At 41.9% G+C, this 15,032-nt stretch overlaps 1 protein-coding gene across 1 annotated transcript; it reads left to right on the top strand.

Moving 5' to 3' along the window:
* Window positions 1-6,667: 6,667 nt before the first annotated feature.
* Window positions 6,668-14,501, top strand: LOC121523244 (zinc finger protein 782-like). Its single transcript, XM_041808042.1, has 3 exons — window positions 6,668-6,813; window positions 7,685-7,941; window positions 12,983-14,501. Exons 2-3 carry the CDS (start codon window positions 7,836-7,838, stop codon window positions 13,990-13,992), a joined length of 1,116 nt encoding a protein of 371 aa, XP_041663976.1. The 5' UTR covers window positions 6,668-6,813; window positions 7,685-7,835; the 3' UTR covers window positions 13,993-14,501.
* Window positions 14,502-15,032: the final 531 nt, after the last annotated feature.

Genomic DNA, 15,032 nt, shown 5'->3' with positions numbered 1-15,032 from the left:
CTGTGGGATATTAGAGGTCAGTAAGTGGGTAGAAACTGGTAGCAGAGACAGAAAAATGCTTCCTTCAAACATTCCTCCATGTAGGCCACCCAAATAAGAAAACTCTAGACACTCATACAGTCCACATGGTTCCTGGGCTCACAAAAGGCTCTCAGTCTTTACAAGGGCAAAATTTAACTAATATAACAGAGAACATGAAATCAAGTCCTCTGTCTAATAACCTAAAAAATGTATTACTTTAATCAATAAAATAATAAAATAATAAAAATTTAATTTATTAATAAAAAAGATAAAACTGTATAAAAAATGAAATTTCCTTAAAAATTGCAGAAGCTGCTGGTGAGGTTGAAGTGGAGATTCGGTGGGTGTGGCACCATCAGTAGGGCCCGTCCAGGCTGCCACAGGACGGCCGGGACCAAAAATTGGTGCTGCCTGTTGAGCCTTCGGCCATATTCAGCTTGGAGGCCAGGGCTACGCCTGTACCTCGCGCCGCTGTGTGACCGCGGCGATCACAGAAGGCAGCACACTGCCGAGGCTTCATCAGCTGCTTCCTGTCTGTGTCCTCAGTCTGTTTCACGGCCTGGGCAGCTGCAGCTGTAGACGCCGAGGTGGTCTGAGCCAGGGCGTAGAGTTCCTGGCCTCATTTTTGTCCTGACTCCACCTGTGGCGTGGTCATCCACGGCACTGTCACAACCACAGGACACAAACGTGTTGGATGATGTGGTGTTTGGTTTGTGCAGGTCGTTGAGTGGCCTCAGGTAGGTTTGACTGTAACATAGTGGTTGTGTAGTCAGGTGTTTAGGTGTCCACCTGTGGAAGGCTGACTTCCTGTTCACAGTGACAGAAACATCTCAGACAGACTTGTGATCATCTGCTTCCTGGTTGGTCTTCATTTACATTCAGGGTTGGGGTGAGAGAAGCATCTGCACTGATGGTTAGCTGTCTGTCTGTGGGTTATCCTGGAGGGTCTTGTCACGCCCATTGTCCCTGTGCATGGTGCTTTACAGGACCAGTGAGGCTTGAGGAGTAGAGTCTTGAGTCTGGGCGTACTGTGACTGCAGAGAACGCCTTGGTGCCCTGACAGCTCAGAATCCCGAAACCATATAATTGTGTACCTTTTACACAAACCCCTGAGCTCTCGGTGCATCATGGTTCTGTGGTTGCTGTATGCTGAGACGCAGGACTCTCCCTTAAGCCTCGCAGGCCTTGTGGACACCAGGCATGGGGATTTGGGTTTGAGAAGACTCCTCAGGACAACCTGCAGACAGATGGCTGACTGATTAGTGTGCATGGTTCTCTGATTCTGGCCCTGAGTGTGAATGAGACTACCAGGCTGTGGTTGATCACATCTTTGCCAGAGATGGATCTTTTCACCGTGCACAGGAACTCAAATTTTCACAGGTGGGGTGTTTGTTTGTTGTGATCTCGTGTGATCCAGTGGGACAGGTGTAGTCAGCTGTTTCAGTCGTGTCTCAGGTAAGGTGATAGGGTCTTTTCCCAGGGGAAGTAGCACAGGGTGTAGTGTTGGGACATCAGTGCCTGACTGTTAGCGTAGCATCTTGTGCTCTTTGCATGCAGCATCTGTGGGTAGTGTCTGTTTGTCCTACCGGCTCAGGGGTTTGTTAGGTACACCTTTATAAGGTTTCGGGATTCTGAGCCTGTGGGATGACCAGATGCCACCTGCACCTGCCGTTTTCAAAGCAGCAAGATAGTTAGATAAAGGCTTTACTGGCCTACAGAGTTCCTAGTCTAGGGTTTTAGGAGTAGAGGCATTTCTTGGTGTGACATGCCTCTGCTCTTGGTTTGTCTGATGGTGAGTTGATGGTTGTGTGAAGTTTCTGGCTGCAGTTTCTAGAGGGGATGAATACCCTGCTGGGTATGAACCTTAGGGTTTATGTTGGTTTCTGTGCTGGTCATTGAGTGGCCGTAGCTAACACAGTGTTAAAAGGTAGGGTAGTTTGTCATCGTAGTTGTTAGATCACCCGAGTGAAAGGTAAGCAGATAGCTTAGTGGTTGTGTAGTCAGGTGTTTAGATGTATGCTTTAGACACTCGGGTGAAGGCTGGAGCAGAGCTGTCCACCTGTGGAAGGCTGACTTCCTGTTCACAGTGACAGGATCATCTCAGACAGACTTGTGATCATCTGCTTCCTGGTTGGTCTTCATTTACATTCAGGGTTGGGGTGAGAGAAGCATCTGCACTGATGGTTAGCGGTCTGTCTGTGGGTTATCCTGGAGGGTCTTGTCACGCCCATTGTCCCTGTGCATGGTGCTTTACAGGACCAGTGAGGCTTGAGGAGTAGAGTCTTGAGTCTGGGCGTACTGTGACTGCAGAGAACGCCTTGGTGCCCTGACAGCTCAGAATCCCGAAACCATATAATTGTGTACCTTTTACACAAACCCCTGAGCTCTCGGTGCATCATGGTTCTGTGGTTGCTGTATGCTGAGATGCAGGACTCTCCCTTAAGCCTCGCAGGCCTTGTGGACACCAGGCATGGGGATTTGGGTTTGAGAAGACTCCTCAGGACAACCTGCAGACAGATGGCTGACTGATTAGTGTGCATGGTTCTCTGATTCTGACCCTGAGTGTGAATGAGACTACCAGGCTGTGGTTGATCACACCTTTGCCAGAGATGGATCTTTTCACCGTGCACAGGAACTCAAATTTTCACAGGTGGGGTGTTTGTTTGTTGTGATCTTGTGTGATCCAGTGGGACAGGTGTAGTCAGCTGTTTCAGTCGTGTCTCAGGTAAGGTGATAGGGTCTTTTCCCAGGGGAAGTAGCACAGGGTGTAGTGTTGGCACATCAGTGCCTGACTGTTAGCATAGCATCTTGTGCTCTTTGCATGCAGCATCTGTGGGTAGTGTCTGGTTGTCCTACCGGCTCAGGGGTTTGTTAGGTACACCTTTATAAGGTTTCGGGATTCTGAGCCTGTGGGATGACCAGATGCCACCTGCACCTGCCGTTTTCAACGCAGCAAGATGGTTGGATAAAGGCTTTACTGGCCTTGTGAGACAGTGTTGGTGTAGATTAAAACTTGTCTGACTTTAAGGTTTTGTAAGCATTACTGGATTTGAGTGAGGAAGTTTAGTTGAAACTGCAGCCCCACAATGCCTTTGTGTTTTGTGTGTCTGACTAGTCCACTGGTGATCATGTGACAGGCCTGGACTTGGCAGATCTGAGGCCAGTAACTGTGTCATGGTGAAGACCTCCTCAGGGTCTGTGCTCTGCACTGTTCAGGTTGTGTGATGGTCTGACAGCATTCCATTACAGACATCACATTTCCAACATTGCTGTTTAATTCCATCTCTGGCCGTTTCCTGGCATCTGGAAGCCACATTGTTGCTGATACTAAGCTCGGGGTGGTGTTGCCTCTAGTGATCGTTAAAGCGCTCCTCAGCAGCTCGACGTACAGGTGTAGTCCTGACCCCTCTGCTGGATGTGGCCAGAGGCTCTACAGGCAGCAACAATGGGGTCTCGGTCCTCCTGTTGCAGCCTGGACTGGACGACACGGGGTGCCACATCCACAACCTCATCAGCAGCTTCTGCCGAGGAAGCTGGGGGCGATTACTTAAATGGCCCTCAGCTTCCTCGGCCTTGGGGGGCCAAGGAGGCTGAGGGCCATCACTAAAATGGCCCCCAGCTTTCTCGGTGGGGGGGCCGAGGAGGCTGGGGGGGTCATCTACTTCACTGGCTGAAGGTTTTGACCCTGCCTTTTGGAAGAGCTCCTAGGAAGCTCTTCCTGATCTAGGAGAGGGTGGCCTTAACCTCTCAGCCCTCTATGTACTCAGTAGTTCAGCACCAGTGTCTTCTATATATCAGCTGCCTTTAAAACACAATGCTACTTTCAGTAAGGAGTGAGTGAATTCCTCCACATGGGTTCACTTTCAGTGTGCACACAGTGAAACGCAGCATGTCTTGTTTGCTTGGCCTTGCGTAGCAGTGTCATCTGATTGAATTTTATTTTCACAATGAAACCTCAGGAGTGCTAGCTCGCCAGTGTGCTGGATTTCTGCTACTACTATATCTCTACGTCTGCCTGGACAAACGTCTTCAGACTGCTCAGTGTTGGGAAAAAGTCTCACACTTGTACAGTGTAGACTCTAACAGTTAACCACATTATCCCTGAAGTCAGGGCAAAACAACAGGATTTAATGACTAATTTTGTTAAAACTGTCAGGCCCATTTTTGGTTGGCTTTATCTTTGTCTTCATTAACTTAGTTTTGTTTTGTTTTATTTGTTTGTTTTTTTTACTAGATTTTTAGTTTTTTGTAGTGTTTTGAAATCACAGTCTGGCCCACTGTAGTTATCAAATTGCAAAAGGCGCAATTTTTATTCAACCTGAATGTGTCAGAATACCGTTTTAATACACAACATCATGCAAGCATTCAAGTTTCAGTTGTTCTAGATTGATTTGCAGCAATCTGTTTGTACATTATATATTTATTTTGACATAAAAATGGTTGTTCCCTTCAGTACAAAATCATATAAAATTTACAGTACAAGTCAAAATAGATATTTTAAGTCGGTTATATTTTAGGAATTTTTCAGCCCTAGTGTTATCTACCCAGTATTTGTTATAATACATAATCATTTATTGCTCTTTTTATAAACACACAGGATGACTGATTTTAAAATCCCATATTAAATGGCAGTTTAAATTTTGGGAAAAACTGACAATTGAATAATTTGGCAACAAACTAGGGCTGGAGGATTTGGGAAAATCTGTCATAATATAGTTTGTTCTACAGATAATCTAAAGTTTTACTGTCTTGATAATTTTATTTTTATATCTCCTAAATTTTTCCATTTTAGTCCTTCTGCCTTGTTTCCTTGTCATAATTTCTTAATGGTATTTCCTCATTTAATTTTCTTTTTTAATTTTTGATTTACTTTTTTGTTGTTGTTGAAGTTTTGAATTTGTCATAAAAAAGTTTTATCCCAATGAACTTTAACTGACAACTGGAGAATCTCTAGTCTCTGGGTTATTTCTCAGTCTGTCTTGTAAACTCTAGTATTGACCAATAATCCTGACTAGTTAATAACTGTAGTGTAAATGGCTGCAGGATTTACACTGTGGTGTCTCCTGTTTCCTGCTGACTGTGACAGCAGCAGAGATGATTGGATTAGAAATGTTGGCTGTAATTTGATAAATCTAACTTCAGTAAAAAAATGATCTGATTCTTACAAAAGAGTATTAGGGCCACTGAAAAAACAAATTTGAGACAAATTTGTTTTTTCAGTAGCCCTAATACTCTTCTGTAGATTCTGATAGCTTTACCAGCAGCTAACAATTTTAATCCAACCATCTATTAGTACATGCAGTTTTAACTCAACTATGCTTGTAAGAACACGACTAGATATGAGATTTTCCTGGGATGCATGATGGTGGATTTTTGCCAGTATCTGTTATGGTGATGTTTACATATTGATTCTAGCTGATAGCAGTATGGATACCAATATTTACATGTTTTACATGCATGAAACTCCACTAGTTTATTAGTTTATATGGCCAAAATTTAAAGTTAACATATGCTGATGTTTACAGCCTAAATATCTGTCACTAAAAAAGGCAAATACTGGCAGATATCAAAATTTCTATCTGCTGATATCAGAGGATAATATCATGGATCTCAAGAAACCTCTACAGATCACTCAAAACAATTTGAAATATTTTTGCCAGTTTATCCTTTTAAAGAATGTAACTGTGGTTTGTACGGTGTTTAATAATCAAGTGGTAGAATCTGTAGTCTTGAGGATATGGTGTTCACAATAATGGCAACATTTGTTTTCTCCGTGTTTTTAAGTGATCCTCATCTGTTGACTTACGATAAATTAACAACTTAAAAACTTGTTTCCATGTTTGTCAAAAGTCTGGTGTTTTGTTTTTGTTTAATAAATATTGCAGATGTTGCTGAGAACACATGGCTTCTGTTGTGATTGATAATGTTGGTTAATTAAAGTAAAGATTTATTTTTGGCGTTTTTGTGCCTTTATTTAGATAGAAGAGGACAGTGGATGGAGTCAGAAACAAGGATGAGAGCGGGGGAGAGACGTGCGGTAAAGGGCCTCAGGCTGGATTTGAACCCGGGCCGTCCGCCTACATGGGGTGCACCTTAAACCACTTTTCCACCTGTGCCCTTAAAGATTTTGAAAGGTTTTTCCAGTTTTATTATTTACAAGTAGCCCTTACAGAAGCTTGTCCAGTGAGCCAAGGTTTGGGTGTCTTTAAAAATGAAACCCACATTCAGTAAATCCACCATTGGATGTATTTTTTTAACCCATCTTTAATCCATTTTCCATCTTACCTTTAAATATTAAAAGGAGCTGTTCCATTTAAACAATGAACAAGTTAACAGATACTTTTCTGGACATTAAATTCCATCTTCACTTTGCACAATGTGGCATGAAAGACATTTAAAATGCTAATTTAATCATTTTGAGTCAAAAAAAGCACATTTTTCCTTTTAGTAGGGGGCCTCTATGTTTTACTCATAAAATCTCTTTCATTTGTCTGCGTGTTTTTTATTTTTGAGACTGACATTAATATAAATAACTGAACTATTTATTTAAATCAATGAATGTGATCGTTTGTGCTTTTTATTCCAACAATTCACATACTCCTCCTCTACTTGTACTGCCTGACGTAGCGGACTTCCCTCTCGCAATATGGCGGCGACGTCGACGTGCAGCCAGTCAATGAGGCGTCTACGTATCTATGGTCCTGTACCGTTCAGTGTTCATAGAGCTGTGTTAGCCTCCGCTACCGTCTGGTCTCCTTCTCTGTCTCTGGTCTGAGTGGTTTCAGATGTCAGGTTGGTTTACTGAAGCTAGCTATAGACAGGAGAGAGTTAGCCTCAGCTAGCTCCTGATAGCAACATGATTGATGTTATTAATGCTAACAGAGAGCTAACCTTCATAGACAGGAGAGAGTTAGCCTCAGCTAGCTCCTGATAGCAACATGATTGATGTTATTAATGCTAACAGAGAGCTAACCTTCATAGACAGGAGAGAGTTAGCCTCAGCTAGCTCCTGATAGCAACATGATTGATGTTATTAATGCTAACAGAGAGCTAACCGTCATAGACAGGAGAGAGTTAGCCTCAGCTAGCTCCTGATAGCAACATGATTGATGTTATTAATGCTAACAGAGAGCTAACCTTCATAGACAGGAGAGAGTTAGCCTCAGCTAGCTCCTGATAGCAACATGATTGATGTTATTAATGCTAACAGAGAGCTAACCTTCATAGACAGGAGAGAGTTAGCCTCAGCTAGCTCCTGATAGCAACATGATTGATGTTATTAATGCTAACAGAGAGCTAACCGTCATAGACAGGAGAGAGTTAGCCTCAGCTAGCTCCTGATAGCAACATGATTGATGTTATTAATGCTAACAGAGAGCTAACCTTCATAGACAGGAGAGAGTTAGCCTCAGCTAGCTCCTGATAGCAACATGATTGATGTTATTAATGCTAACAGAGAGCTAACCTTCATAGACAGGAGAGAGTTAGCCTCAGCTAGCTCCTGATAGCAATGACCTGTTATTTGCTGATCATCAGTAGGAGAACATTGACACTCGATGTCTGAATGAGTGTCTCAGTATTCAAAGTTTTCCTGTGGGGTAGCTGGAGTACTGTTCATGATGCCAAAGTACAGAGATGTCTCCAATGAAAATCTGTTCCTCAGTTCTTAGGACCTCAGCCTGGGCCAAAGGTTCCCCTTCCAACATGACAGAGACCTAAGACCACGGCCAGGACACCACAGGAGTGGATTAGAGATGGCTCAGTGTATTTCCTATAGGGGCCCAGCCAGAGCCCTGACCTGAACCCTATCCAACATGTCTGGAGAGACCTGGAAATGTCAGTCCACTCACAGTCCCCATCCAACCCGACTGAGCCTGAGAGGATTTGCAAAGGAGAATGGCAGAAAATCCCCTGATCCAGGTGAGCAAAGCTTGTTGAGTCACACTCAAAAAGACTGGAGGCTGTAATCACTGCCAAAGGAGTCACTGTCAGCTAAGCACTGAGTAAAGGCTCTGAATACTGATGTCAGTGTGAGATTTCAGATTTGCAAAAAATTCTACAGTTGTGTTTCGACTTTACTTTGGGGCACTGAGTGTAGATTAATGAGAATAAAAATGAATTTTAACACCTGTAGCATCAGGATAAAACACAACAAAACTCTTATGAAGTGAATACTATCTGAATGAACTGTCTGTGAATGCATTTATACTGTAGATAAGTACACATACATGGGTGAATTGGTGAGGTTGTCACTGTCAATTAAAAACAAAAGTAGCGTCATCAATGCCAGAACACGACTTGTTCTCCTCCTAACCTCCAGTGTGAAAATGCTGTCATGACATTAAGTGTTTAAATACTGCTTAGAGGAAAAAGAAAGGTGGTGAATTAGATCAACACTCACCATAGCTCCTTTTGGTTTCATGGGCTCCACCAGTTCTGAAAAGGCCATATCATGCCATAAACTGGGATCTTAAAGCTTTCAGACAACAATCAACCAGTAAGATGGCCAAAAACTGGTATGGGTTTTTCTTGTGTATATGATAAACACTGTCCCATTTGAATGCACCTTTAGGGCTGGACAACAGGACCAAAAATAGTGTCCAGTTATTTTTCCGATCTAATACAATCCACAATATACCTACTTCTGGATTATTTCTTCCTTCAAGTAAATAACAGAAACAGTCATTTCTAACCCACAAACACAAACCTGACAAACACAAACCTGACAAACACAAACCTGACAAACACAAAACCTGACAAACACAAAACCTGACAAACACAAACCTGACAAACACAAACCTGACAAACACAAACCTGACAAACACAAAACCTGACAAACACAAACCTGACAAACACAAACCTGACAAACACAAACCTGACAAACACAAAACCTGACAAACACAAACCTGACAAACACAAACCTGACAAACACAAAACCTGACAAACACAAACCTGACAAACACAAACCTGACAAACACAAACCTGACAAACACAAACCTGACAAACACAAACCTGACAAACACAAAACCTGACAAACACAAACCTGACAAACACAAACCTGACAAACACAAAACCTGACAAACACAAAACCTGACAAACACAAACCTGACAAACACAAACCTGACAAACACAAACCTGACAAACACAAAACCTGACAAAAACAAAACCTGACAAAAACAAAACCTGACAAAAACAAAACCTGACAAACACAAAACCTGACAAACACAAACCTGACAAACACAAAACCTGACAAACACAAAACCTGACAAACACACAACCTGACAAACACACAACCTGACAAACACAAAACCTGACAAAAACAAAACCTGACAAAAACAAAACCTGACAAAAACAAAACCTGACAAACACAAAACCTGACAAACACAAACCTGACAAACACAAAACCTGACAAACACACAACCTGACAAACACAAAACCTGACAAACACAAAACCTGACAAAAACAAAACCTGACAAAAACAAAACCTGACAAACACAAAACCTGACAAACACAAACCTGACAAACACAAACCTGACAAACACAAAACTGACAAACACAAACCTGACAAACACAAAACCTGACAAACACAAACCTGACAAACACAAAACTGACAAACACAAAACTGACAAACACAAAACCTGACAAACACAAACCTGACAAACACAAACCTGACAAACACAAACCTGACAAACACAAACCTGACAAACACAAAACCTGACAAACACAAACCTGACAAACACAAACCTGACAAACACAAAACCTGACAAACACAAACCTGACAAACACAAACCTGACAAACACAAACCTGACAAACACAAAACCTGACAAACACAAACCTGACAAACACAAACCTGACAAACACAAACCTGACAAACACAAACCTGACAAACACAAACCTGACAAACACAAACCTGACAAACACAAACCTGACAAACACAAACCTGACAAACACAAACCTGACAAACACAAACCTGACAAACACAAACCTGACAAACACAAAACCTGACAAACACAAAACCTGACAAACACAAACCTGACAAACACAAACCTGACAAACACAAACCTGACAAACACAAAACCTGACAAACACACAACCTGACAAACACAAACCTGACAAACACAAAACCTGACAAACACAAAACCTGACAAACACAAACCTGACAAACACAAACCTGACAAACACAAACCTGACAAACACAAAACCTGACAAACACACAACCTGACAAACACAAAACCTGACAAACACAAAACCTGACAAAAACAAAACCTGACAAACACAAAACCTGACAAACACAAACCTGACAAACACAAACCTGACAAACACAAAACCTGACAAACACACAACCTGACAAACACAAAACCTGACAAACACAAAACCTGACAAAAACAAAACCTGACAAAAACAAAACCTGACAAAAACAAAACCTGACAAACACAAAACCTGACAAACACAAACCTGACAAACACAAACCTGACAAACACAAAACTGACAAACACAAACCTGACAAACACAAAACCTGACAAACACAAACCTGACAAACACAAAACTGACAAACACAAAACTGACAAACACAAAACCTGACAAACACAAACCTGACAAACACAAACCTGACAAACACAAACCTGACAAACACAAAACCGACAAACACAAAACCTGACAAACACAAACCTGACAAACACAAAACTGACAAACACAAAACTGACAAACACAAAACCTGACAAACACAAAACCTGACAAACATAAACCTGACAAACACAAAACCTGACAAACACAAACCTGACAAGCACAAACCTGACAAATTTAAAACTTAACAATGACATTTGGACAAGACAGCACCAAAATCAAGACTCAGCCGTGGAACATCACATAACATAGTTTTCAGATGTAGTTTAACACACCCATTCTATAAAGAAATCTGCAGTACTGTAGTATACCACCTTTTCATCATTTTCCTAAAAGGAAAAATGGCACTAGGATTCACCAAATGAGCACAAAAAGATGAATACATAAAGACTGAAGATAGGAGTGAGGAATAGTACTTCTAGTCAGTTCACTTCATTCTTTCCCTGTTAAATGATAACTTTCAGGAGCTGGGATTCCAACCAAAGTTAACCCCCTCTCTGTAGTAAATCTGTAATTTCAAATAATAAGTGTACTAGAACAGGTCGCCAAATGTTAAAAAATGTGTCGTTCCCCTTCACTTTTGCTGAGAGGCTTTATAGCTCTCTGTACCACTGTGTTACTGTCAGGTTTTCTCTTTAATCCACTGAAAAAGAACACAACGTCTAGCTAGTAGCAACAGTTTCATCAGAAGAGTGTACTGTGGAGGAGCTGATAGTAAAACCTTGTGGTGGGAATCCCAGCAGGAACAATGTCAGTTAAAGTTCAGTTTTTATATATGAAATTGTACCAATTTTATTCATTTTTTTTTTTATTTTTCCACATTTTTCCACAAATGTGCAATCATAGGACTCTGCCATATGAAGTGAAAGTAGGTTTCTACTTCCTTCTGATGTTTTTTTACAAAGGGGCGACATGTCAGAGCTGCCTTTATTAAGAAACTGAGGTGTTTGTTGAAGTTTTCCATACTGACTTTCCTTGAACCAATGACATCTGTATTGTTCTGTTTCGTTGTTGTGTTGGACACCATGGTAGTTTAACACAGGGGTTCTCAATGTTGGGGTCGGGACCCCGTTTGGGGTCGCAAGACACTGAGAGGGGGTCTCCAGAAGCCTTAAAAAACGAAGAACATTTTTGAATCACACTGTTGCCACTTTACACCAATTTTGCCAAATTTGAACCCTTTTTGCAACTGAAAACCCATTTTTGTCCATTTTAAACCCTTTCCAGCACTTTTTTTCTGCCTGTTTTTGCCACTTCTAAACCAAATCTTTCCACTCTCTGCCTCTTGTTGGCTCTGTTGACACATTATTGCCACTTTTAACCACTTTTTAAGCCACATTTTACTATTTGATGTGCCCATTTTTGCCAGTTTCTGACTATTTCTGCCTAGGCTAGCCCTTTTTTGCCAGTTTGTCAATTTTCATCCCATTTCACCCAATTTCCACCTATTTTTGCCACTTTAATGCCATGTCAGCCCCTTTTGAATCCCCTTTTACCACTAAATATGCCCATTTTTGTCGTCGTTAATTTTTGCCACTTTTATGTAATTTTTGGCATTTCTAACCTATTTCTGCTACTTTTAAAATCACCACCTTTCCCAGCATTTTATGCTTTTATTAACCCATTTTAGTTATTTTTAACATATTTTAATTCTGTTTTAACAAAAGGATTTACATTTATAAGAGAGCTACTTACTACACTACAAATGAATTAAAATGTCTTTCTTTGATAAGAGTGGATATTATTCAGATTAAATATAAAATACCGGGGAGGGCAGATGGTCGAGTGGTTTAAGGCACTACCCATGGCTACATGGGCGGCCCGGGTTCGAATCCAGCCTGTGGCCCTTTACTGCATGTTTCTCCCTGCTCTCTTCCCTGTATCCGAGTCTAACCACTGTCCTAACTCTATCAAATAAAGGCATGAAAAGGCCCAAAAAAATCTTTAAAAAAAAAAAAATATATATATATATATACATATATATAAAAAATACCACAACTTCACTTTATAATGGACCATGATTTTGCTGGGCTCCAGAATGCTCTCCCGTTTTTCCCCCCTTATGGACGGCCTTGTCTGCACATGACTATTCAGGAATATTCACAGCTGTGTTCAACCACCTACAGGACAGTTTGGGGGTCGCGGGCTGAAAAGGTTGAAAACGCCTGGTTTAACACAGCTGCACTATAATAACCCTGCCCTTTAAGGAGGTTCTATCAAGATATAAACTGTCATGGAAAAGGAACCTCCTTCTACTAAAACCAACTAAAGTCAGGTTGAATGGAGCTGGGACCTGATGTTTAAATACAACATTTTTTGCTTCTTTGTTCCCTGCAGATTTCCAGCAGCTGTTGGTGAGTCAAAAAGAGCTTCTTCAGGAGAAGATGGAGCCTCCACACATTAAAACGGAAGAGGAGGAACTGTGGATCAGTCAGGAGCATTTTCAAGGACTGGAAGAGTTCCCCTTCACGCCTGTGTCTGTGAAGAGTGAAGATGATGAAGAGAAACCTCAGCCCTCTCTGTTTCATCAGAGACAGAGTGAAGGGACGGACATGGGAGCTGATGGAGAGGACTATGGAGGAGCAGAGACAGAGACACATTCACAACCAGAGACTGAGGTCAAGATTGAAGACTCCTCTGGAAATGAGACTGAAGACTCTTCAGAAGCTGATACTGACGACAGTGAGGACTGGAGGAGTACAAAAGCACACCAGGCAGGTTTAAATTCTGTCATAAGAAGTGCAGTAGAGAGACCAATGACTGAGAAGAAACCACACTGCTGCCCTGAGTGTGGGAGGAGATTCAAACGGAAATTAAATCTGACCAGACACAAGAAAATTCACACAGGAGAGAAACCCTTCATCTGCCCAGTGTGTGGTAAAACATTCTGCCAGAAACAATATCTTAAAGCACACTTGATCAGCCACACAGGAGAGAAACCATGGAGCTGCTCTGAATGTGGCAAAGGACTGAAAACCAAAGAAAACCTGACTGCACATATGAGAGTTCACACTGGGGAGAAACCCTTCTGCTGCCCTGAGTGTCACACACAGTTTAGAACTCAAAAAAATCTGCTTCAGCACATGTCAGTTCACACAGAAGAGAAACCCTTCTACTGCTCCGAGTGTGGTAAAAGATACAAACAAAAGTCTACTCTGAAACACCACATGGCACAGCACACAGGAGAGCAACCGTTCAGCTGCAGCGTCTGTAACCAGAGGTTCTCTTGGCCTGCACAGTTTCGGTTACACAGGAGTGTCTGTGGTCGGTCCTCAGAGCTTCATCAGAGCCAGACACATGAGGTCAGAGAGGCAGAGACAGGAGCTGAGGAGAGGACAGTAAAGTAGCAGAGGCAAAGACGGAGTCATGCTGCCTCTCATTTACCTCAGAAGGCAGATGTCAGAGCTGGAAAAGGCATTAAACCTAAGTCTGGATGGCTTATCCATCTGGAGTGCTGCTTTAACTGGAACATTCCAGAGAGACTTCATTCCTAAATGATCCTCCTTTTCTGCCATGACTGAGCTAAGGTTTAGAGTTTACGTTGTTGTAACACTGAGGGCAGAGACACTGCAAGAGAGGGCAGCTCTCAAAGAAATTAAAAACATAAAACAAAAATATCACACAGGTCTTCACCATCATGTTCATATGTGGCTCCCTTCACCACCTCCATGCTGCAGAGGATATCATTCCAGTTTAGAGTGATAGTTGACATCCCACAATGCATCTGACACAGTGTCAAAACAATCTGATGTGGAATTTCACAATAAAAGACATCTATGAATGCACCGTGTCTCCCAGAAATTGTTGCAATTACAAATGTTTTTGGTATACACAGGTTTATTTCATTTATGTGCATCGGAACAACACACAAAAAAAACACAGAAGAAAAAAAACAAAATTGATATAATTTTATACAAAACTCAAGAATGAATTCAGTCGTTTCACGTCCCTGCTGTAATGGTTCTTCTATACCTGTACCTCAAACCCTCATGGGGTCTGCTTTGACCCGGTTTGATCTGATGGTTTCAGGGGAGGCTGGCAGCAGCTGCATGCTCAGAAACACACTGACCTAAAGAGAGGCTGATAGAGATGGCAGGGGTTTTACAGAGAGAGAGAGAACTGTGTGTTTTTGTTTGTTTTAACAAGTTTCAAAGATTTTAGCACAGAAGAACTTCACCGTCCCCACACAGCTCCACTAGACCTGTCCCCCTAATGAAGCCCAGGTCTGTCATGTTTTTGTCAGAGTCAGGTCTTAATGAAAGCCACAAACAGCAGCTCTACTGTTTAACTCTCATCCTTACTGTTGTACAGTGACTGTGGTGCTATTACAGCTTGGTACCAATAGAGGGCGCCAGTGGATTGTGTATACAGGATTACCCAGAGCGTA

Source organism: Cheilinus undulatus, linkage group 16 (assembly GCF_018320785.1).
Source record: "Cheilinus undulatus linkage group 16, ASM1832078v1, whole genome shotgun sequence".
Taxonomy (NCBI): domain Eukaryota; kingdom Metazoa; phylum Chordata; class Actinopteri; order Labriformes; family Labridae; genus Cheilinus; species Cheilinus undulatus.
This window is presented reverse-complemented; position numbering and strand designations above follow the sequence as displayed.

Excerpts from the sequence above, each read along its gene's own strand:
- LOC121523244 (XM_041808042.1), top strand. The coding sequence starts at position 7,836 with ATGTCTGGAGAGACCTGGAAATGTCAGTCCACTCACAGTCCCCATCCA. Across the intron at positions 7,942-12,982 it reads CAGAAAATCCCCTGATCCAG|ATTTCCAGCAGCTGTTGGTG; the intron begins GTGAGCAAAGCT and ends TGTTCCCTGCAG.